Genomic DNA, 26,469 nt, shown 5'->3' with positions numbered 1-26,469 from the left:
AAGCTGCAGTAGTTAAGGACCCTTACGTCTGTGGGTTGCAGCCAGTCGGCATCTTGCGCCCCACGCACAGTGTTATATGATACAAAACGTTAGCAATACCACTCAAGGTCATCATTCTTCCAGCGGGGTGGACCGAATCCAGCACATACACAGCTATCAACACTCATTTTCCGCTTCCAATCTGTGATTCATATGACAAGAATGAGAAATATGTGAGGCAATGGATGGCATCTCATCACACTGCCGCGCTCAGGGGTGACCCGGACTTTCCACTGTGACACTGGACTGATTAAGTTAACGAGATGCCACATTATACTTCATGCCAAGGGGCTCAATTAACTAGTGAAAACAAAGAGAAGGTGGCCCGTAATGGAGTTTATGGTGAGGAGCCCCATAAAATATTAAAGAGCATTTTCAGCAAACTTCGAAAAAAAGTCCTGGAGCCGTCAATGTTCTATAGTTTCTGGGAAAGTTAGGTGACGATTCTTCACATTCATGGGATACTATACAGGCTAGTCGGACTGTGATCTATGAGGTTCTGTTTTTTATGAATGATATAGAAGACGGGATTAATAGCGTTGTTCCTGTTTTTTCTCGTAGATAACATGAAGCTGTATAGTACGATGCTGTCTATGGAGGATTCTCAAAGACTACAGGTGGAATTGGACAATCTGAGTGTTCGGGAATCCACGTGGATGTGGATTAATGAGAATGTTACACCTGGACACTAATACCCTGAGGACACCATATATACTAAGGGGGTGTAAAACTAGGAGAGTCACTTGTAGAGAAGGATCTAGGTGTACTTGTAGATCACAGACTAAATAACAGCAAGTAAGGTCAATCAGCAGCTTCTAAAGCCAGCAGGATATTGTCATGTATTATAAGAGGCATGGACTCTCGGGACAGGGACTAATACTAATAATATGACCACTTTGCATAGTGCGAACACATCTGGAACATGCAGTTCAATCTGGGCATCAATTCATAGAAAAGAGGTCCTGGAGCTAGAAAAGGTACCAAAGTGAACAACAAAACTAACAAAGGGCATGGAGGGTCTTAGTTATGAGGAAAGATTTATTTAGTCCTGGGAAGAGACGTCAATTAACTTGTACAAGTACACAAATGACTCATAGAAAACGTATGTTCAAGAGCTGTTTCATATAACACCCTCACAAAAGATAAGAGTGGGCTTCCTCTGTCTGGTCGAAAGAATGGTTCAATCTCCAGAGGATAAAAGGCTTTTTTAACCATAAGAACTCATAATTTATGGAATAGCCAACCTCAGCGGGAACTATTGATGGTTTATAAAAAAGGCTTTGATTTTTTATTTTTTTGTTTTTAGAAGAAAATAACAAATACGTTAATTATGGAAATGTGAAAAGTTATTTTCTGAATGTTTGGCTCAGTGGATGGACAATTTGGATCAGGAGAGAAAGATGAGCTCTTCTGGAGCGGGCCAGATCGTGTTTTGTGGTTTTACATGTACCTTTATAATCTCCCATCCCTTGGTTGAACTTGATGGGACATTTATCTTTTTTTTTTTCAATTGTATTAACTATGTAACACCATTTGAGGGGGTATCAAGTATAGCACCATCTTAGGGGGCACTACATAATACAATTTTAGGGAACATTATATGAATGAAGCCACTATATATACCTGTATAGCAATTTTTCCCTTTGCCATTTCTCATTATTACACAATTTATGGACATCCATGGTTTGATTCTTTCCCTGTGTGGATTGGATGGGTTGTTACCGACATCTGGTGAAAATTTCATGTCAATGGCACCTTTAGAAATAGATTTACTTAAAAAATTGGTGACGTGTTCAATACTTATTTCACCCGCTGTGTGTGAATACTTCTCAAAAAAAAAATATTAGGCACAAAGCCTCCAAACCATTTGGTACATGTATTTTACAGAGAAATGTTCCATCTAAAAAGACGACAGATATTTTGGCCTGAAAAAGTTTTCCTCACAGCTTTAAGAGATAAGCCGACCTTGTCGATCCGCTATAGCTGTCTCAGATGATAGAGAGGGGCAATTAACTGGTGTCAAGAGGGTCAAATGTGCCAAGCAGATGCCGCCAAGTCCGGCTGACATCACTATTTCCATGTGCTCCTTATCCGGTGGCAGCTGCTGATTAATAAAGGGAAATACTTCATAACAGATCTGGAATGTCGAGAATATTTTTAATCCTGGTGAAGTTGTCGAATGTAAGAAGAAGAGATAGGAATTATAAAAATAAAAACATTGACAAGTACCTCTCTGGGAACGGGATCCAAGAGCTGGAATTCATACTTGTGGAGCATCAGAACAAGCAGCATTTGGATTTCCATGAGCGCGAACCATCTGAATAAAAGTATACATAGGTCAGCCTCTGGCAGTGTGTTATAGGCAAGAATCGATCAAATGCAGAAGAATTCCTATAGCCTGGAGTGGGGGAGCTACGTCTGACCTACAGATCTCACCTCGTACATAAGGCCAAGAGAGGCGTACACATTCATGCTGACTAATTACATTGGATGCTGTTTTGTCTGCAGCATCATTGTAAGGGGAACCCCAAGTAATGGACGGGCACCTGATTATTATGTATACTGCAGACCTCTGAAAATAGAAATGGAGCAGTTCAGAGACAGCAAAGTCTCAACATTGTACGGACATAGAGATGAGAAATCAAGTTAGATACAAGTTCAGAATTATGTGGTTGAAATAAACAAAATGAGGGAAAAGGGATCTCAGCTGTGTCACTAAGAGAGAAAGACTTACAGGACATGGCCATCAAGAAGGCAGATACTGAGATCACAGAGAAAAGAAAGAAGCAGTGACATCAGAGGGAAAAGAGAGAAGCAGTGACATCAGAGGGAAAAGAGAGAAGCAGTGACATCAGAGGGAAAATAGAGAAGCAGTGACATCAGAGGGAAAAGAGAGAAGCGGTGACATCAGAGGGAAAAGAGAGAAGCGGTGACATCAGAGGGAAAAGAGAGAAGCAGTGACATCAGAGGGAAAAGAGAGAAGCAGTGACATCAGAGGGAAAAGAGAGAAGCGGTGACTTCACAGTGAAAAGAGAGAAGCGGTGACATCAGAGGGAAAAGACAGAGGCAGTGACATCAGAGGGAAAAGAGAGATGCAGTGACATCAGAGGGAAAAGAGAGAAGCAGTGACATCAGAGGGAAAATAGAGAAGCAGTGACATCAGAGGGAAAGGAGAGAAGCAGTGACATCAGAGGGAAAAGAGAGAAGCAGTGACATCAGAGGGAAAGGAGAGAAGCAGTGACATCAAAGGGAAAATAGAGAAGCAGTGACATCAGAGGGAAAGGAGAGCAGTGAAATCAAAGGGAAAGTAGAGAAGCAGTGACATCACAGGGAAAAGAGAGAAGCGGTGACTTCACAGTGAAAAGAGAGATGCAGTGACATCAGAGGGAAAAGACAGAGGCAGTGACATCAGAGGGAAAAGAGAGATGCAGTGACATCAGAGGGAAAAGAGAGAAGCAGTGACATCAGAGGGAAAAGAGAGAAGCAGTGACATCAGAAGGAAAAGAGAGAAGCGGTGACTTCACAGTGAAAAGAGAGAAGCGGTGACATCAGAGGGAAAAGACAGAGGCAGTGACATCAGAGGGAAAAGAGAGATGCAGTGACATCAGAGGGAAAAGAGAGAAGCAGTGACATCAGAGGGAAAGGAGAGAAGCAGTGACATCAGAGGGAAAGGAGAGAAGCAGTGACATCAGAGGGAAAGGAGAGAAGCAGTGACATCAGAGGGAAAAGACAGAGGCAGTGACATCAGAGGGAAAAGAGAGATGCAGTGACATCAGAGGGAAAAGAGAGAAGCAGTGACATCAGAGGGAAAATAGAGAAGCAGTGACATCAGAGGGAAAAGAGAGAAGCGGTGACATCAGAGGGAAAAGAGAGAAGCGGTGACATCAGAGGGAAAAGAGAGAAGCAGTGACATCAGAGGGAAAAGAGAGAAGCAGTGACATCAGAGGGAAAAGAGAGAAGCGGTGACTTCACAGTGAAAAGAGAGAAGCGGTGACATCAGAGGGAAAAGACAGAGGCAGTGACATCAGAGGGAAAAGAGAGATGCAGTGACATCAGAGGGAAAAGAGAGAAGCAGTGACATCAGAGGGAAAATAGAGAAGCAGTGACATCAGAGGGAAAGGAGAGAAGCAGTGACATCAGAGGGAAAAGAGAGAAGCAGTGACATCAGAGGGAAAGGAGAGAAGCAGTGACATCAAAGGGAAAATAGAGAAGCAGTGACATCAGAGGGAAAGGAGAGCAGTGAAATCAAAGGGAAAGTAGAGAAGCAGTGACATCACAGGGAAAAGAGAGAAGCGGTGACTTCACAGTGAAAAGAGAGATGCAGTGACATCAGAGGGAAAAGACAGAGGCAGTGACATCAGAGGGAAAAGAGAGATGCAGTGACATCAGAGGGAAAAGAGAGAAGCAGTGACATCAGAGGGAAAAGAGAGAAGCAGTGACATCAGAGGGAAAAGAGAGAAGCGGTGACTTCACAGTGAAAAGAGAGAAGCGGTGACATCAGAGGGAAAAGACAGAGGCAGTGACATCAGAGGGAAAAGAGAGATGCAGTGACATCAGAGGGAAAAGAGAGAAGCAGTGACATCAGAGGGAAAGGAGAGAAGCAGTGACATCAGAGGGAAAGGAGAGAAGCAGTGACATCAGAGGGAAAAGACAGAGGCAGTGACATCAGAGGGAAAAGAGAGATGCAGTGACATCAGAGGGAAAAGAGAGAAGCAGTGACATCAGAGGGAAAAGAGAGAAGCAGTGACATCAGAGGGAAAGGAGAGAAGCAGTGACATCAGAGGGAAAAGAGAGAAGCAGTGACATCAGAGGGAAAGGAGAGAAGCAGTGACATCAAAGGGAAAATAGAGAAGCAGTGACATCAGAGGGAAAGGAGAGCAGTGAAATCAAAGGGAAAGTAGAGAAGCAGTGACATCACAGGGAAAAGAGAGAAGCAGTGACATCAGAGGGAAAAGAGAGAAGCGGTGACATCACTGTGAAAAGAGAAGCAGTGACATCAGAGGGAAAAGAGAGATGCAGTGACATCAGAGGGAAAAGAGAGAAGCAGTGACATCAGAGGGAAAGGAGAGAAGCAGTGACATCAAAAGGAAAAGAGAGAAGCAGTGACATCAGAGGGAAAGGAGAGAAGCAGTGACATCACAGGGGAAAGAGATGGATAGGAGTGACATCACAGAGGTGTGATCACTTTGGTAGGATAGAAATAACATCATAGATGAGTGATCACTTTGATAGGATATAAATGATGACATCACAGAGGAGTGATCACTCTGATAGGATGGAAATGATGACATCACAGAGGAGTGATTACTTTGGTAGGATACAAATTATGACATCACAGAGGAGTGATCACTGTGATAGGATAGAAATGATGACATCATAGAGGAGTGATCACTGTGATAGCATAGAAATGATGACATCACAGAGGAGTGATCACTGTGATAGCATAGAAATGATGACATCACAGAGGAGTGATCACTGTGATAGCATAGAAATGATGACATCACAGAGGAGTGATCACTGTGGTAGGTTAGAAATGATGACATCACAGAGGAGTGATCACTGATAGGATAGAAATGATGACATCAAAGAGGAGTGATCACTTTTGTAGGATAGAAATGATGACATCACAGAGGAGTGGTCACTTTTGCAGGATAGAAATGATGACATCACAGAGGAGTGGTCACTAGTTGGATAGAAATAATTACATTACAGAGGAGTGATCACTGTGGTAGGTTAGAAATGATGACATCATAGAGGAGTGATCACTTTTGCAGGATAGAAATGATGACATCAAAGAGGAGTGATCACTGTGATAGGATAGAAATGATGACATCATAGAGGAGTGATCACTTTTGCAGGATAGAAATGATGACATCACAGAGGAGTGATCACTGTGATAGGATAGAAATGATGACATCACAGAGGAGTGGTCACTGTGATAGGATAGAAATGATGACATCATAGAGGAGTGATCACTTTTGCAGGATAGAAATGATGACATCACAGAGGAGTGATCACTGTGATAGGATAGAAATGATGACATCACAGAGGAGTGGTCACTGTGATAGGATAGAAATGATGACATCATAGAGGAGTGATCACTTTTGCAGGATACAAATGATGACATCACAGAGGAGTGGTCACTGTGATAGGATAGAAATGATGACATCATAGAGGAGTGGTCACTAGTTGGATAGAAATAATGACATCACAGAGGAGTGATCACTGTGATAGGACAGAAATGATGACATCACAGAGGGAAAATGTAAAATTTAAACTAATGATATCAAAGAAGAATTGCAACACTGGTGAAAGTGAATCCTTGGAAAAAGTCTAAAGAACAGATTCTGTGGGAGGAGACTCGGGGTCAGGTGGTCACGGAGGGGTCTTTTCAAGTTTTATGTTCTTTGTCGCAGCGTCCGCTGCATGGGATGATAAACATGAGTCTGTTACTGTCTGCCTGATTCCCAGGAGATCCCACGATCCCAAGCCTCGGCCCAAAATAGACTGTGTGAAAAATGGAAGATATTTCAGTTCGCGATTAACTCCTTCATTGTTCCGTACGGACATTCTGCGATGTGAACTGTAAAATTTATGAAGACCTGTATATAATTATTCAACATATCCTTAATGGAGTTATCCACTTGCAAAGAAACAACAACTTTTTTTTTTACACAGGAATATAAGGTACGCAACATATTTTTATTTCCAAAATATTCAGCTTTCAGCCTCAGTCCCAGGTTTGGAAGCTCTGTGTGTAGGGGGGAGCTGGCTAACTATAAAATTAAATAGCTAAGCCAGCCCCCATCTCAATCACAGTCAATCAATAGACAGAAGGGGGCTGGCTAAGACAGAAGGGGGCTGGCTAAGCTTTTCAAATGAAGCAATCATAAATAGACCAAAATTTACATATTGAGTGGGTGGGGCGGTGACTACTTCACTATTTTTTTTCATGAAAAACAGGTAGGTATTCACAGTTATATATCTCAAAGAAAAACTTTAAGGCTAGATATAGAGGAAAAAAATAAAGAAAGAACGAACAAGAGAAAATCTAGAAGAGCACAAGAAGAAGAATTAATAAGAGAGACAAGGGTCCTGGCCTGGCGCCAGACAGACATCGGAAAAGTTGTATTGTGTCTTTCCATCACCAGCAGAGTAGATAAGGGTCGTCCTGACTTTTACACATTAAGTGCTCTTCTTATTTTTCAAAAGCCGCATCAAGGCAGAACTACGAGGTATAAATAACCCGATGACAGGAGGTCTCATCAGCACAAGTGGTGGGAAAGCAAAGCAACAAAAGACACCAATGCAGAATAACAATTAATACACATATAATGCGTCCTCCATATCAGAGCCGGGAGAACTGCGGCCACATCCGGGCCGCGGACCGAGACAGCCGAATGGCTGAAACAGTGGCCCTCGGGAAGCACCAAGCCCTCCCCCGCCATCCATCCGCAGCCACCCGCTGTCACTGCTATACGCATCCGCCGAATGCAGATAGCTGCGAATACACTGGAGGAGGACGGAGTCACCGGCTCCATCTTACACCAAGCAGCATGTCAGACAGCAGACGCCATGACATCAGTGATGAGAGTCAGGGCATAGGAGAGAGCAGAGCCCCGGAGCAACAGGAGTGAGGAGACTATATGGTGGTGTTGTTTTATTTCATGTGTATAGGATGTTTATATGCATATTCAAGGGTTATGTGGGGGCTCACTCTGTATACATGGAGGCTATGTGGGGGCCTATACTGCATACAACAGGCTACTCATACTGTATATAGGAGACTATGTGTGGGCTCATACTGTATATAGGAGACTATGTGTGGGCTCATACTGTATATAGGAAGCTCATACTGTATATAGGAGACTATGTGAGGGCTCATACTGTATATAGGAGACTATGTGAGGGCTCATACTGTATATAGGAGACTATGTGAGAGCTCATACTGTATATAGGAGACTATGTGAGGGCTCATACTGTATATAGGAAGCTCATACTGTATATAGGAGACTATGTGTGGGCTCATACTGTATATAGGAAGCTCATACTGTATATAGGAGACTATGTGAGGGCTCATACTGTATATAGGAAGCTCATACTGTATATAGGAGACTATGTGTGGGCTCATACTGTATATAGGAAGCTCATACTGTATATAGGAGACTATGTGAGGGCTCATACTGTATATAGGAGACTATGTGTGGGCTCATACTGTATATAGGAGACTATGTGAGAGCTCATACTGTATATAGGAGACTATGTGAGGGCTCATACTGTATATAGGAAGCTCATACTGTATATAGGAGACTATGTGTGGGCTCATACTGTATATAGGAAGCTCATACTGTATATAGGAGACTATGTGAGGGCTCATACTGTATATAGGAGACTATGTGTGGGCTCATACTGTATATAGGAGGCTCATACTGTATATAGGAGACTATGTGAGGGCTCATACTGTATATAGGAGACTATGTGAGAGCTCATACTGTATATAGGAGACTATGTGAGAGCTCATACTGTATATAGGAGACTATGTGAGGGCTCATACTGTATATAGGAGACTATGTGTGGGCTCATACTGTATATAGGAGGCTCATACTGTATATAGGAGACTGTGAGGGCTCATACTGTATATAGGAGACTATGTGAGAGCTCATACTGTATATAGGAGACTATGTGTGGGCTCATACTGTATATAGGAGGCTCATACTGTATATAGGAAACTATGTGGGGGGCTCATACTGTATATAGGAGACTGTGTGAGGGCTGATACTGTATATAGCAGGCTCATACTGTATATAGGAGGCTATGTGGGGCTCACTGTATATAGGAGACTATGTGGGGGCTCATGCTGTATATAGGAGACTGTGTGAGGGCTGATACTGTATATAGCAGGCTCATACTGTATATAGGAGGCTATGTGGGGCTCACTGTATATAGGAGACTATGTGGGGGCTCATGCTGTATATAAGAGGCTATTGGGGTCTCAAGCTGTCTATAGGAGGCTATGTGTGGGCTAATACTCTATATAGGAGGCTATGTGTGGGCTAATACTGTATATAGGCGGCTATGTGGGGGCTCATGATGTATATAGGGGACTATGTGACAGCTCCTATTGTACATAGAGACACTATGTGAGGGTCTCAGACTGTGTATAGAGGACTGTGTGTGAGCTCTTACTGTATAACGGGGCATGTCAGCATACTTAATTCTACTCAATATTAACTGATATATTTAATATTCATATAAAATAATTATAATTAATATATTAATATTAATATTGAGCAGAATTAATTTCATTTTATTGGTTCCATAACAATGACCATTGTCATTAATTGCCCATCACAACTCTATATACTACACTACACAGGAAAGATCCTCTATATACTACACCACACAGGAGAGCTGACAGATCCTCTATATACTACACCACACGGGACAGCTGACAGATCCTCTATATACTACACCACACGGGAGAGCTGACAGATCCTCTATATACTACACCACACGGGAGAGCTGACAGATCCTCTATATACTACACCACACGGGAGAGCTGACAGATCCTCTATATACTACACCACACAGGAGAGCTGACAGATCCTCTATATACTACACCACACAGGAGAGCCGACATATCCTCTATATACTACACCATACAGGAGAGCCGACATATCCTCTATATACTACACCATACAGGAGAGCCGACAGATCCTCTATATACTACACCATACAGGAGAGCTGACAGATCCTCTATATACTACACCACACAGGAGAGCTGACAGATCCTCTATATACTACACCACACAGGAGAGCCGACATATCCTCTATATACTACACCATACAGGAGAGCCGACAGATCCTCTATATACTACACCATACAGGAGAGCTGACAGATCCTCTATATACTATACCACACAGGAGAGCCGACATATCCTCTATATACTACACCACACAGGGGAGCTGACAGATCCTCTATATACTACACCACACAGGAGAGCTGACAGATCCTGTATATACTACACCACACAGGAGAGATCCTCTATATACTACACCACACAGGAGAGCTGACAGATCCTGTATATACTACACCACACAGGAGAGCCGACAGATCCTCTATATACTACACCACACAGGAGAGCTGACAGATCCTCTATATGATACACCACACAGGAGAGCTGACAGATCCTCTATATACTACACCACACGAGAGAGCTGACAGATCCTCTATATACTACACCACACAGGAAAGCTGACAGATCCTCTATATACTACACCACACAGGAGAGCTGACAGATCCTCTATATACTACACCACACAGGAGAGCTGACAGATCCTCTATATACTACACCACACAGGAGAGCTGACAGATCTTCTATATACTACACCACACAGGAGAGCTGACAGATCCTCTATATACTACACCACACAGGAGAGCTGACAGATCCTCTATATACTACACCACACAGGGGAGCTGCCAGATCCTCTATATACTACACCACACAGGAGAGCCGACAGATCCTCTATATACTACACCACACAGGAGAGCTGACAGATCCTCTATATACTACACCACACAGGAGAGCCGACAGATCCTCTATATACTACACCACACAGGAGAGCTGACAGATCCTCTATATACTACACCACACAGAAGAGATAACAGATCCTCTATATAATACACCACACAGGAGAGCTGACAGATCCTCTATACACTACACCACACAGGAGAGCTGACAGATCCTCTATATACTACACCACACAGGAGAGCTGACAGATCCTCTATATAATACACCACACAGGAGAGCTGACGGATCTTCTATATACTACACCACACAGGAGAGCTGACAGATCCTCTATATACTACACCACACAGGAGAGCCGACAGATCCCCTATATACTACACCACACAGGAGAGCTGACAGATCCTCTATATACTACACCACACAGGAGAGCTGACAGATCCTCTATATACTACACCACACAGGAGAGCTGACAGATCCTCTATATACTACACCACACAGGAGAGCTGACAGATCCTCTATATACTACACCACACAGAAGAGCTGACAGATCCTCTATATACTACACCACACAGGAGAGCTGACAGATCCTCTATATACTACACCACACAGGAGAGCTGACAGATCCTCTATATACTACACCACACAGGAGAGCCGACAGATCCTCTATATACTACACCACACAGGAGAGCTGACAGATCCTCTATATACTACACCACACAGGAGAGCCGACAGATCCTCTATATACTACACCACACAGGAGAGCTGACAGATCCTCTATATACTACACCACACAGAAGAGATAACAGATCCTCTATATAATACACCACACAGGAGAGCTGACAGATCCTCTATACACTACACCACACAGGAGAGCTGACAGATCCTCTATATACTACACCACACAGGAGAGCTGACAGATCCTCTATATAATACACCACACAGGAGAGCTGACGGATCTTCTATATACTACACCACACAGGAGAGCTGACAGATCCTCTATATACTACACCACACAGGAGAGCCGACAGATCCCCTATATACTACACCACACAGGAGAGCTGACAGATCCTCTATATACTACACCACACAGGAGAGCTGACAGATCCTCTATATACTACACCACACAAGAGAGCTGACAGATCCTCTATATACTACACCACACAGGAGAGCTGACAGATCCCCTATATACTACACCACACAGGAGAGCTGACAGATCCTCTATATACTACACCACACAGGAGAGCTGACAGATCCTCTATATACTACACCACACAGAAGAGATAACAGATCCTCTATATAATACACCACACAGGAGAGCTGACAGATCCTCTATATACTACACCACACAGGAGAGCTGACAGATCCTCTATATGGTACACCCCACAGGTGTGGTCTTAATGTATCAGCCCCTCAGTCTTTGTTATTGATCATAATAAAAGTGTTTTCACGTTGCATAGATATTTACATACAGCCAATTAGTAAAGTGTGTAATCTGTCAGTGTTGTGTTATGCTTGAAGCGTCTGCGCTGAGCCACCATTGCTGGTGTTGAAGTATAACCACCACCAGGCTGTATTACTGACCTTCCCGGGCACTGGAACTTTCCTCCGCCAAAGGCTACAAAACCATCTAGGAAAACATTCTTCTCTAAATTTGCCTTTTTCCATCGTTCCTGTGGGAAAAAAAAATATATATTTTTTTTCCAATGAGGCCTTGAGTAAATAATCAGAGCTGCACTTCCCTAGAATAAAAATAGTTTATTGCTTTAATACAGAATATTCAAAGGCAAATAAGAGATATTCTGGAAATAAAATCGAGCTTTCTGCTGGACTTATGTGGGGAAGAGGACATTATGGTGATCATTACCCTCTTAATGATCAAACATATTTTTTTCCTTATTGTGTTCCAGGAGGCATACATTTATCCCGCTTACGTAGCTGCATCAGGACTGGGTTTGTCTGTGATAAGTTGTAGATTTTAGTGGTATATAGTTTATTACCTACCTTCTAATTTTTTTTTACATTTTAAATGTTACGTAATTTATCCTCCGCAAAAATAAAGTTGAGAAATGTATTCTGTGCGTCAGAACAATTATAATGATACCAAATTCATTTAGTTTTAGTCAAGTACAGTGGTCTACAAAAGTATTCACCCCCCCTATTTTGTTACATTACAACCTGTGTTTAAATATTTTTATAATCCGATTTGTGTGTGATGCATCAGCACTCAATGGTCTACCTTGGTGAAGTGAGAAAAATATTTGAAAATTTATATACACTGCTAAAAAAAAATAAAGGGAACACTTAAACCACAGAATATAACTCCAAGTAAATCAAACTTGTGTGAAATCAAACTGTTCACTTAGGAAACAACACTGATTGACAATCAATTTCACATAGTGTTGTGCAAATGGAATAGACAACAGATGCAAATTATTGGCAATTATCAAGACACCCTCAATAAAGGCGTGGTTCTGCAGGTGGGGACCGCAGACCACATCTCAGTACCAATGCTTTCTGGCTGATGTTTTGGTCTCTTTTGAATGTTGGTTGTGCTTTCACACTCGTGGTAGCATGAAACGGACTCTACAACCACACAAGTGGCTCAGGTAGTGCAGCTCATCCAGGATGGCACATCAATGCGAGCTGTGGCAAGAAGGTTTGCTGTGTCTGTCAGCGTAGTCTCCATAGGCTGGAGGCGCTACCAGGAGACAGGCCAGTACATCAGGAGATGTGGAGGGGGCTGTAGGAGGGCAACAACCCAGCAGCAGGACCGCTACCACACCTTTGTGCAAAGAGGAACAGGAGGAGCACTGCCAGAGCCCTGCAAAATGACCTCCAGCAGGCCACAAATGTGCATGTGTCTGCACAAATGGTTAGAAACCAACTCCATGAGGATGGTCTGAGTGCCCGACGTCCACAGATGGGGGTTGTGCTCACAACACCATGCAGGAGGCTTGGCATTTGCCACAGAACACCAGGATTGGCAAATTCGCCACTGGCGCCCTGTGCTCTTCACAGATGAAAGTAGGTTAGCACTGAGCACATGTGACAGACATGACAAATTCTGGAGACGCCGTGGAGAGTGATCTGTTGCCCGCAACATCCTTCAGCATGACCGATTTGGCAGTGGGTCAGTAATGGTGTGGGGGTGGCATTTCTTTGGAGGGCCGCACAGCCCTCCATGTGCTCACCAGAGGTAGCCTGACTGCCATTAGGTACCGAGATGAGATCCTCAGACCCCTCGTGAGACCATATGCTGGTGCGGTTGGCTCTGGGCTCCACCTAATGCAGGACAATGCCAGACCTCATGTGGCTGGAGTGTGTCAGCTGTTCCTGCAAGATGAAGGCATTGAAGCTATGGACAGGCCCGCCCGTTCCCCAGACCTGAATCTGATTGAACACATCTGGGTCATCATGTCTCGCTCCATCCACCAATGTCACGTTGCACCACAGACTGTCCAGGAGTTGGTGGATGCTTTAGTCCAGGAATGGGAGGAGATCCCTCAGGAGACCATCCGCCGCCTCATCAGCAGCATGCCCAGGCATTGTAGGGAGGTCATACAGGCATGTGGAGGCCACACACACTACTGAGCATCATTTCCTTGTCTTGAGGCATTTCCACTGAAGCAGGATCAGCCTGCAATTTGATTTTCCACTTTGATTTTGAGCATCATTCCAACTCCAGACCTCCATGGGATATTAGTTGTGATTTACATTGATCATTTTTAGGTTTTATTGTTCTCAACACATTCCAGTATTGTAAAGAATAAAGATTTACAACTGGAATATTTCATTCAGTGATATCTAGTATGTGGATTTTAGTGTTCCCTTTATTTTTTTTGAGCAGTGTATTTTTTTACCTGATTTGCCCTGAAACACAGACTGATATATTCTCCCCAGTTACAGGAGAAATTAAGCCTCCTGGCTGCATAGCAGAGATGACTGGATCTTCTAGGATCCAGCAAGTCCTGCCCCCTCACTATACATAGCCATTAAGCAAGAGACACCACTAACCAAACAACACCATGACGACCAAGGAGATCTCCAAATAAGTCAGGGACAAAGCTGTTGAGAAGAACAAGTCAGGGTTGGGTTATAAAACCAATCTTTAATGATCCCCCGAAGCACCATCAAATCCATTATCATCAAATGGAAAGAACATGCTAACACAACAAACCTGCCAAGACAGGGCAGCCCACCAAAACTCTCAGTCTGAGTAATGAGGGCATTAAATCAGAGAAGCAGCCCAGAGACCAAGGTAACCGTGAAGGAGCTGCAGAGTTCCCAAGCAGAGACTGGAGTATCTGTCCATATGACTGCAATAAACTGTACATTCCATAGAGGTGGCCTTTATGGAAGAGTGGACAGAAAAAAAAGCATTTACTTGCACAAACAAATTGTAAGGCTCATTTTGCATTTCAAAAAGACTCACAAAATTTATGGAGGAAGGTGCTGTGTGCAGATGAGGCCAAAATTGATATTTTTGGCCACCAAGGTAAACGCTATGTCTTGCGCCAAACCAACACAGATCATCATCCCCAAAACACCATGCCCGCAGTGAAACATGTTGGTGGCATCATCAAGCTGTAGAGATGTTTTTCTGCAGCAGGGATAGGGAAAATGGTCCTATTTGAGGAGAAGATGGATGGTGGAAATTACAGGCATAAAGAATATTCTTCAGCAAAACCTGTTTCAGTGTGTCAGTGATTTGAGACTGGGACGGAGGTTCAGCTTCCAACAAGACAATGGCCCAAAGCATACTGCTAAAGCAACACTCGAGTAGTTTAAGGGGAAACGTGTAAATGTTTTCGAGTGGCCGAGTCACAGTCCAGACCTTAATCCAATTGAGAATCTGTGTTCAGACTTGAAGATTGCTGTTCACCAGAGGAAACCATCTAACTTGAAGGAGCTGGAGAAGTTTTTCCTTGAGAAATGGGCAAAAATCCCAATGGCAAGATGTGGAAAGCTCAGAGACTTATCCAAAGTGACCTGAAGCTGTAATTGCTGCAAAAGGAGGCTCTACAAAGTACTGACTTTAGGGGGTGAATAGTTATGCACACTGAAGTTTTCAGCTATTTTGTGCTATTTGTTATTTGCTTCACAAACAAAATAAATCAAATGTTCACAGTTGTAGGCACGGTCTTTATATGAACTGATGCAAACCCTCCAAAAAAATAGTGAAATTCCAGGTTTTGAGGTAGCAAAACTCAAAAATACCATGGGGCAGGGGAATACTTTCGCAAGCCACTGTACTGTCTGTCATCTTTATGGGGAGTCCCGATGTGTCTGACTACCGGCTCACTGCTGCTGCCGCTGCACGGTCGCGTATAGTTGTGCCACTTTGCAGTGACAATTTAGAACATCACTGCAGTGTTTTTATTGGCACCATTTTGGAGTACATTTGAGTTTTTGATTACTTTTTATAAAAAAATTTGGGCGAGGCAGGACCAGCAGTTCTTGCATTGTTTTTATTTTTGTTAATTATTCACCGCACGGGATAAACAATTAAATTATTTCTGATGTATGGACTGTTACGGATGGAACAATACTAAAACTGTGCTATCCTCTCGGAATTTTTTTTTTCCAAATCTAAAACTTTTAATTGAGAATTTTTTTATTTTTTTTTATCATTTATTAGACCCACCAGGAGACGGGAATATGTGACCTATTGATCACACAAGTAATGCTCTCCACTACTTATATAGTGCAGTGCATCATCTGAGCCTGCCACACTCACAGGTGAAACCTAAGCTAGAAATATAATGAGCACATACACTGCTATAAGTAAGAAAAAAGCAATAGTGTCTATAAGTAACATAGGGGACCTGGTAAACACTGCTTTTGATTTTTTTAAAAATGTAAAAGCCATCCCACCAGCGACAAGGTGACCCCAATCGGGATGGTCCTAACCTCTAGTAATAAATCTTTACCATGTGTCAAAAATTATCTAAACGTGAATAAGAGCCAGGCAGGACCGGGGTTCAATTATTTAATTTCAGCCACAGGAAGCTATATGAATGTAATGCCCAGCTCAAAAAAAAGGGAGGCCACGCTTTTGCATGCAAGAACCTAAAGCAAAACCGAAAAAATAAACTGGAGTATAAGCTGGTATTCATGCAATGTGTAGGAGCATGTTCACACTGGCCATTAAACACACAAAACCTAAGAAAGAATCAAGATGAACATATACCCTGCTGGAAGTAAAAAGCAATAGTGCATATCAATAAGATAGGGAACTTGGAAAACATTTTTTGTTTATTAAAAAAAAAAAAAGCATCAAGGCCATCCCACCAGCGCCAAGGTGTTCCTAATCGGGACGGTCCTAACCTCTAGTATTAAAACCTCAAAATGGCATCAATGTGAGTAAGGGCCAAGCAGGCTGTGCTTTAGGTTTTTGCACACAAGGGCATGGTTTCCCTTTCCTTGAGCTGGACATTACATGTAATAATTATAGGGGATAACTCAGGAGACTCTTTGCGTGGAACAAGACAACTACAGGACACAGTTTTATAAGTGGTAAAGTCTATATTATCACACGGTGATTCAAACAGGTGCAGAGAGAAACTCAAGTCCACAACACTTGGTGTAAATATTAAACGCAGCTTAGCAGTCTATAGGAAACTTCAGAGGAAAATGAAATCACGCAGAAAGTCTATGAAGCACAGTTATTCTTGAGGATACTTGACACGAATAAGTCCTTGTTTTAGTCCAAACACAGATAGATATGCTTATAAGGCAGTTCAAATAATAGCTTAATAATAATAATAATCTTAGCTCAACCAGGGAGGCCTGGGTAATAGTCTCAGGTTTTTGCAGAGCAGCAACAGCTTACATGTCCAGCAAATGCAGATGGAAGTAAACACGAGCAGCAGATGAAGGAGGATTACTGGAAACTGGTGTATGCAGCAGGAACTCAGAGCAGAGTAGCAGGATCACCACACAGGTTTATAGGAGCAGGTATATAGCCAGGGAGTAATCAGAGGTCAGGAGCTGGATGCAAGGCAGAATATTCTAGCACAGACTGAAAGCTGGGGTGGAGTTTTATAGCAGGAAGACACAGTGCACATGAGACCAAAGACGCCATCTTGGAAAAGGGCAGTAATGCACAAAAGGTAATAAAAAATGTTCAGAGTCCTGACATTACATTTATATAGCTTCCCATGGCTGAGTGTCCACAGTCGGGTTCCGGTCCTTATTGACATTGAGATAATTTTTGACACATGGTAAGGCATTAATACTACTAGAGGTTAGGACCCTCCCGATGGGTACACCTTGTCGAGGTGGGTGGGATGGCTTTTACACTTTTTTTTGGTCAAAAACAATGTTTACTAAGTACCCTATGTTATTTATATTCACTATTGCTTTTTCTTACTCACAGCAGGGTATATGTTCATTGCGTTTCTCAGGTTTTGTCGGTTCAATGTCCAGTGTGAACATGCTCCTACACATTGCATGTATGCCAATTTATACATTTCTTTTTCAGGTAATCCATTAGGCCTCGCCTCCGCTAGGATCTGATAAGAATAGGGAGTCCTTTGTTCGGCCTCCGTTTAGCAGCACAGAAATACAGTGCATGGGAAGGCAATGAGCTGACAGAGGGAGAACTCTCCCTCTGTCAAACTCATCCCGTGCCTACTACTGCGAATAGCATGGGCTCAGCTCCCGCGCAGCCATCCTGATCACATACTAATGTGGCAAAATACATGCCGTGATGATGTACTTGTAAATGATTTTGCGTTAAGGGGTTAAAGTCCATCTGTGGTGAGAGGCCCAGTTGATACTCAAGTTCCCCTCTAAGGGCGTCCTACATAGCGTTCCCTCGCAGCCATGCTGGAACTTACCGGTCTGTACATATTTGGTTCTGGAAAGTGCTTTGGGTCCCGGTGAAGCCAATATGGAGATAACATCAACAAGTCGCCAGCGGGGATCTCATAATCCTGAATGGATAGAGGGCGGCACAGTTACATAGACACATGGTAAGACACAAATATACATGTAAGACAGCCAATATGGCCGCCACTACATAAATAACGACCTACATAAAGTCTCAAGGGTTGAAGGACTTTCCTGGTAATGGCGCCCGGTGACCTGAGACGTATGGCTTCGAGGATGCAGGATTTAATGAACGGAAGTTTCGCCAGTTCTACTTCGGTTATGTTCAATGATTGCTTACCTTAAAGAGACAGAGACACAAACATTCAGGAGACAGCAGCCTATCCAATATCGAGGAGTTGTCCTTGCACTGAATGGTCAACAAGTGAAAAGTAAATTACGAGACAATTAATGTCACAGAGGAGGCCCCCAACTATAACAGAAATTCTACCCTTTTCTCAGCTCAGTTGATTCTGTCACACTGACCGCCATTTGTTGAAGTGTAATACTCCATTTCTCCTGTAGTAGCCGCTGTAGGGAAACTGTAAGTCCTTCACTAAGGTCTCATCACACTACTAGCTTTCATTTAAAGAGTAACTAAACTTTTCTTTAGATTTTTTTTTATAATATTGTCCAGCATGGAGAGTTATGAAACTTTACAAATCGCTTTATTATGGGATTTGACTTCATTCCTATACAAAAAGAAAAGTGGCTTCAAAATGCTAACTTTTCCACAGTCTATTCGGCCGCTTTTAGTTGCACTTATGTACTCCTTTGGAGTACAGATGCTGGCAGTGATAGGGTGATGTGATGCTTTTTTTTTCTCCACATATGAGCCTCTTCTTCCATTCCCCCTTGCCACCTGAACTCACATTCTACTCTACAAAAAATGACAACTCAACTTTGTCTTGCTCAAGATAAAATGGAGAGGTATCAGGTTACACCTCCTACTAGTATACAGTATTAAGAGTGTAGGGAGGTGGAGTGAAGAGCAGGGAGAAGAAACAAGCATAGTGAGAAACAGAAAGATCGTGTTTACCGCAGCTTTCTATCAAATCTTTTACATCATTCCAGAGCTGGATTCACATCTACACTGCTCAATACTGGTTTATAATGTCCTCCATGCTGCTGCTGCTTCTGTCAGAACCAGAAGACTCCTTAAAGTTCACTTTCCAGACAGGTGAACTAACACTTTAATTAACAGAGGTGTAACTTGAATCTGCTGGGCACCTGGTGCAAAACTTATAGCAGGTCCTCACCTGATGGTAAAGAAACATTGGGTCCCTTACTGCTCTGGGGCCCAGGTACAAGCGCTACCTTTACCCCATCACTACTATGTGTCCACCTTTCACTGGTGATGCCTCTACAACTGCACATACCTCAGAGGTTATAAATAACACGTGTTACATATAATGATGGAGACCGCTCGAATTCCATGTAACACATGGAGAAATATTTTCCTAAGTGCATCAAGTAGTATTTTGGCAGAGCGGGTTCTCTCCTCTTATTAAATAGCACAATCGCTCTCCTACATGCAGACTCAAATCCGCGGTGATAAATAGGAATTTCGATGCCGTGTCTAACATTCCGCTTAGATTCCGCACAGCGGATCCTATAGATCTGGAGTATCACCACTGCCATCCGGTGGTGAACAGTAGAAATACATAAGGAATGAAAAAAATCCCTGTCATGAGAATATGGAAGCAGCGGAACTTTCCTTTTCCCGGGGCAAGGATTCAGCCTACTGCCCTAGCTCTGAATATAAATACCCTGGTCAGGACAAAAAGGCTTGTCAAGATTCACCCTGCCATCAGCATTTGGGATAAATAAGTTGTTCTGTGTACATACATTATATTACTGATCCTGAGTTACATCTTGTATTATACCCCAGAGCTGCTCTCACTATTCTGCTGGTGCAGTCACTGTGTACATACATTATATTACTGATCCTGAGTTACATCCTGTATTATACCCCAGAGCTGCACTCACTATTCTGCTGGTGCAGTCACTGTGTATATACATTACATTACTAATCCTGAGTTATCTCCTGTATTATACTCCAGAGCAGCACTCACTATTCTGCTGGTGCAGTCACTGTGTACATACATTATATTACTGATCCTGAGTTACATCTTGTATTATACCCCAGAGCTGCTCTCACTGTTCTACTGGTGCAGTCACTGTGTACATACATTATATTACTGATCCTGAGTTACATCCTGTATTATACCCCAGAGCTGCACTCACTATTCTGCTGGTGCAGTCACTGTGTATATACATTACATTACTAATCCTGAGTTATCTCCTGTATTATACTCCAGAGCAGCACTCACTATTCTGCTGGTGCAGTCACTGTGTACATACATTACATTACTGATCCTGAGTTACATCTTGTATTATACCCCAGAGCTGCACTCACTATTCTGCTGGTGCAGTCACTGTGTACATACATTACATTACTGATCATGAGTTACCTCCTGTATTATACCCCAGAGCTGCACTCACTATTCTGCTGGTGCAGTCACTGTGTACATACATTACATTACTGATCCGGAGTTACATCCTGTATTATACCCCAGAGCTGCACTCACTATTCTGCTGGTGCAGTCACTGTGTACATACATTATATTACTGATCCTGAGTTACATCCTGTATTATACCCCAGAGCTGCACTCACTATTCTGCTGGTGCAGTCACTGTGTACATACATTACATTACTGATCATGAGTTACCTCCTGTATTATACCCCAGAGCTGCACTCACTATTCTGCTGGCGCAGTCACTGTGTACATACATTACATTACTGATCTGGAGTTACATCCTGTATTATACCCCAGAGCTGCACTCACTATTCTGCTGGTGGAGTCACTGTGCACATACATTACATTGCTAATCCTGAGTTACATCCTGTATTATACCCCAGAGCTGCACTCACTATTCTGCTGGTGCAGTCACTGTGTACATACATTACATTACTGATCCTGAGTTACACCCTGTATTATACCCCAGAGCTGCACTCACTATTCTGCTGGTGCAGTCACTGTGTACATACATTACATTACTGATCCTGAGTTACATCTTGTATTATACCCCAGAGCTGCTCTCACTGTTCTACTGGTGCAGTCACTGTGTACATACATTATATTACTGATCCTGAGTTACATCCTGTATTATACCCCAGAGCTGCACTCACTATTCTGCTGGTGCAGTCACTGTGTATATACATTACATTACTAATCCTGAGTAACATCCTGTATTATACCCCAGAGCTGCACTCACTATTCTGCTGGTGCAGTCACTGTGTACATACATTACATTACTGATCCTGAGTTACATCCTGTATTATACCCCAGAGCTGCACTCACTATTCTGCTGGTGCAGTCACTGTGTACATACATTACATTACTGATCCTGAGTTACATCCTGTATTATACCCCAGAGCTGCACTCACTATTCTGCTGGTGCAGTCACTGTGTACATACATTACATTACTGATCCTGTACTGATCCTGAGTTACATCCTGTATTATACTCCAGAGCTGCACTCACTATTCTGCTGGTGCAGTCACTGTGTACATACATTACATTACTGATCCTGGGTTACATCCTGTAGATCTTTTATTATAAAAATGAAAAACATAACAACAATAATAGCAGAAAACATAACAAAAATATTAGCCAGAAAATAATCCGTATACTGAACACTGGTCCAGCCGCTCATTCTCTCCTCTCACACATATTATACAGTATATACAGAATAACTACTTTGACCTTCTGGTCCGGTCACCAAACAAAATAATAATAACAAATAAAATAAACAATGGCAAACATAAACTTTTTTTTTTTTTTTTAGTTTTAAATAAAATAACTACAAATTTAAACAAATATATACAATACTAAGCTATCCTCCATTCCCAACCCCCTGCACTGACCTGAGAGCTGGTCCTGCGTCTCATGCCTCAGTTCATGTCCAACGTCCATAGGCCAGATCAGGCAGTGCCAGTTTTCCCCCAAACAACCCAGTGTCCCATAGTCCCACAAGATAAACCCACCTCCCCCCCTTTCCCACCACCCAACCTAACACCTACACCCAAATCTAATCCCCATATACAATATATACAATATATACAGCAGCACACACCACAATAATCACAACTCACGAAGCCCAAGTTCGGCGCCTGCAGCCCTACATCATTGTATAATGATCAAACAAAACAAAAATCTACAGTGTCAGCAGCAGCCCACCACCAGGAAAGGAGATGACCAGACTAGGGCACACTAAAAGAAAAGCCCCTCCAGAGGAGAGCGGCCCTCCGTGTGCCCAGTCTCCCATACTCCAGAGAGCGCACCTTCACCAGGTCACCGAGTATGGTCCTAAACACATCATCCACGGGGAGGATTTTTCGTTGCGTCGATACTAAGCACCGTGCGTTCCACGTGTGATACCTAACCACTGCGCTAACTAGAAATAAGGTGCAGCGGTCCCGACCAACAAGGTCTCCGAATGCTCCATTGGCCCATTCCGCATAGGAGAGACCGGCCAGCCGAGACCAACCAATTAAGGCGCCCACCCTGTTGTACACCTCTGTGTTGAAGGGACAATGAAGCAGGAAGTGGTCCATGCTTTCCAGCAAGGTACCACAATGCTCCCGAGGACAATTCCTGTCCTCAGAGCTCCTACACTTCAGATTGTCCCTCACACACAGTTTCCCATGGAAGCAGCGCCAAGCCAAGTCCCAAAACTTCGAGGGGATCCTGATAGAATTCAAAAGATGCAAACCCACCCCAAGATCCCGACTTGGGCAGTCCCTGAGTGCCAGAGGCCTCTGGAAATGGGTCAACTGAGCCCTATTGTCAAGGAGTTTCCTTGGCAGAGTCCTGATCTCCCACATTCCCAGACCCCACCGACGAATTACCTTCAGAACCAAGGTAGCGTAAGCCGGAAGATGTCCATGCGGTGTGCGAAGATCCTTCACTTGCCCTCCTGTCTCCCATTCCTGGAAGAAAGGCTGAAACCATCCCCTACAGGAGAATACCCACGGAGGAGCCCTCTCTTTCCAGAGGTTTGCAATATTGATCTTAATGAAGGTATCCACAAGGAATACCACAGGGTTGACCATACCCAACCCTCCTAGTCTCCTCGTACGGTAAGTAACCTCCCTCTTGACCAGGTTCAGTCTATTCCCCCATAACAGTTGGAAGAACAAACTGTAGACCCGAGTCCAGAGAGATTCCGGCAAGATGCACACACTGCCCAGATAAATCAGTAAAGGGAGCAGGTAAGTTTTGATCAGGTTTACCTTTTCCCTTAGGGTCAAAGACCAACCCTTCCATTGGTTCACCTTCTGAGTGGCGATCTCTAGCCTGCTGTCCCAATTTTGTTTGGGGTAATCCCCCTGGCCAAATTCGATGCTAAGGATTTTTGCAGAGATTTTGGGTCCTGGAAGGGTGTCCGGGAGATCAAAACCAGGATCTCCTCCTCCCAGCCAGAGACTCTCACACTTATCCCGGTTGATCTTGGACCCGGATGCCTCCGAGTAGCGATCTACCTCTGACATCAGCCACCCTGCCTCCTCGTGAGAGGAAACAAACACGGTGACATCATCGGCATACGCCACCACCCTCAGAGTGGCCTCCGGTGCTGCCTGGTCCATCCCGATCCCGGCCAACGGTCCACGCTCCACCCTCCTAACAAGAGGGTCAATCGCAAACACGTACAGCAGCGGGCTCAAGGGACAACCCTGGCGAACACCGGACCCAACTTCAAAAGAGCTGCCAATCCAACCGTTCACAAGCGGGAAACTCTCTGCCCCACTGTACAAGGTCTTAAGCCAATCATCAAACCCCCCCGGCAGGCCATATCTCAGAAGGACGGACCAGAGGTACTCGTGATTAACCCGATCAAACGCTTTTGCCTGGTCCAGTGACAGCATGTACCCCTTCCAGTGACCAGCCCTACCCTGCTCCACTGCCTCTCGGACACAGAGCACAGCACTAAATGTGCTGCGGCCTGGAACAGAGCAATGCTGGGCCCCCGAAAGGAGTTGGAGTGCAAATTTCACCAGCCGGTTAAACAGCACCTTTGCCAGAACCTTCCTGTCTGCATTGAGAAGCGCTATGGGACGCCAATTCTCAATGCAAGATGGGTCCTTACCCTTTGACAAAATGATCAGAGCAGACCTCCTCATTGACTTCGGCAGAGTGCCCGAGGAAAGACACTCATTGAATACCTCAGTCAAGAGGGGAACCAAAACGTCCTTAAAGGTCTTATAGAATTCAGATGTTAAGCCATCTGGACCAGGCGATTTTTGGGGGGCAAGCCCTTCAATCGCCAACTGAACTTCCTCTTCCCTGATCATTTCTGTCAAAACGTCAAGAGAGGGATCTACCCCTGGTTCGGGGACGGCTTCAGCCAGGAAAGCCGACATCTCATCCCAATCAAGATCCCTCTTCCCCAAGAGGTGCGAGTAGAAGGATCGGACAACCTCCAGGATCCCTGATTTGGATCGCCTCAGGGACCCCGTAGTGTCGACCAGTCCTGTAACTACTTTACTATTCACTGACATCTTGCAGTTTCTGTAAGGGTCGGGCGAGCGGTACTTCCCGTAATCCCTCTCAAAAACCAAAGATGCGTGTCTATCGTACTGACACCTCATAAGCAAAGATTTCACTCTGGAGATCTCCTCGCGGCTACCTCCAGTTGAGACAAGATGTTCGAGTTTCCTCCTCAAACCCTGATACAGGCGGTACCTGCTCAGATTCCTGAGGCTCGAGAGCTGGCGGAAGAATCTCGCCACCCTTTCCTTGAACATCTCCCACCACTCTGACTTACTACTACAAAGATCCAGTAAGGGTACCTGGCTCTGAAGAAAATCCTCAAAGGACTGTCTTATCTCCGCTTCTTCCAAGAGAGACGAATTGAGCCTCCAAAGGCCTCTTCCCATCCGGAGGGTCTCTAACATTCAGAGAAAACAAAATTAAACAGTGGTCGGAGAACTCCACCTCAACAACAGACACTGCTGAAGAGACAGCTTCCTCCTTTAAATAAAACCTATCTATTCTGGACCTACAGTTACCTCTATGATAGGTGAACCCCTCGTGGCCTGTGGTGTGCCGAATGTGGACATCCACCAGGCCAGCCTCACTAGCTATACTATTAAGGGCGACGCTATCATAAGTCAGCTTGTCTCTGGAACCTCCTCTATCTCGGGGCCTCGTGACAGCATTGAACTCCCCTCCAAAGACAACCTGCCGACTTGTAAAAAGGTAGGGCTTGATCCTCATAAAGAGACACTTCCGGTCCCACTTAGATTGGGGACCATAGATGTTGATGAGCCAGAGCTCTTGTCCCTTCATGAGGACATCTAAGATCAGGCACCTCCCCATTTCTAACTCAATAACCCATCGGCATTCCACCGGTGCGGTAAAAAGGACCGCCACTCCGCTATACGGCTCGGCCGCAAGAGACCAATAGGAGGGCCCGAGTCTCCACTCCCTCTTAGCTTTAAACACATCTGCCATGTTTGGCAGCCTGGTCTCTTGCAAAAAGAAAATGTCAGCTTCAACTCGGCTGAGAAAATCAAAGGCCGCAAATCTAGCTGTATTTGACTTTATGCTGGCGACATTAATGGACGCCAGTGTCAACGGAGTGGGTTCCGCCATCATTGGTGATTGAGTTAGATGGCTTTCTTTTTCCCACTCCCCTTATCCTCTGCCTCAGAGGAGGAATCCTTCCCCCTCTTTAATGACAATGAGGTATCCATTCCCACGTGTTTTTTATTTTTATTGTCCTTGTCTCCGGAGTCTGGGCCAGTCCCTCCCTCCAAGGATCTTACATTCCCTGAAGAAGGAGACTCGGCGTCCCCTGTGAGCCCTGCCGAAGCCAGAACCTCACCCTCAGCTTTCTCCTCAGAGGAAGAGATGTTTTCAAGGGCTTGGAACCGGTTAGAAAGACCAACCAGAGGGGATTCGGTTTTTCCTTCCTTAGCTACCTTGGTCAGAGCGGGAGAAGATTTTTTATCTCCCTTCTT

General features: G+C 44.0%; 1 protein-coding gene across 1 annotated transcript in view; it reads right to left on the bottom strand.

The window, feature by feature from the left end:
• CYP39A1 (cytochrome P450 family 39 subfamily A member 1) overlaps positions 1-26,469 on the bottom strand; it is a 105,806-nt gene that overhangs the window by 39,233 nt on the left and 40,104 nt on the right. The window contains exons 8-11 of the mRNA XM_077291560.1: positions 18,608-18,741; positions 18,410-18,505; positions 12,150-12,238; positions 2,269-2,356 (exon numbers count right to left, since the gene is read on the bottom strand). Of these exons, the coding sequence (XP_077147675.1) occupies positions 2,269-2,356; positions 12,150-12,238; positions 18,410-18,505; positions 18,608-18,741 (407 nt within the window). The remainder of the gene's footprint in view (positions 1-2,268; positions 2,357-12,149; positions 12,239-18,409; positions 18,506-18,607; positions 18,742-26,469) is intronic.

Source organism: Ranitomeya variabilis, chromosome 2, assembly GCF_051348905.1.
Source record: "Ranitomeya variabilis isolate aRanVar5 chromosome 2, aRanVar5.hap1, whole genome shotgun sequence".
Classification (NCBI taxonomy): Eukaryota; Metazoa; Chordata; class Amphibia; order Anura; family Dendrobatidae; genus Ranitomeya; species Ranitomeya variabilis.
This window is presented reverse-complemented; position numbering and strand designations above follow the sequence as displayed.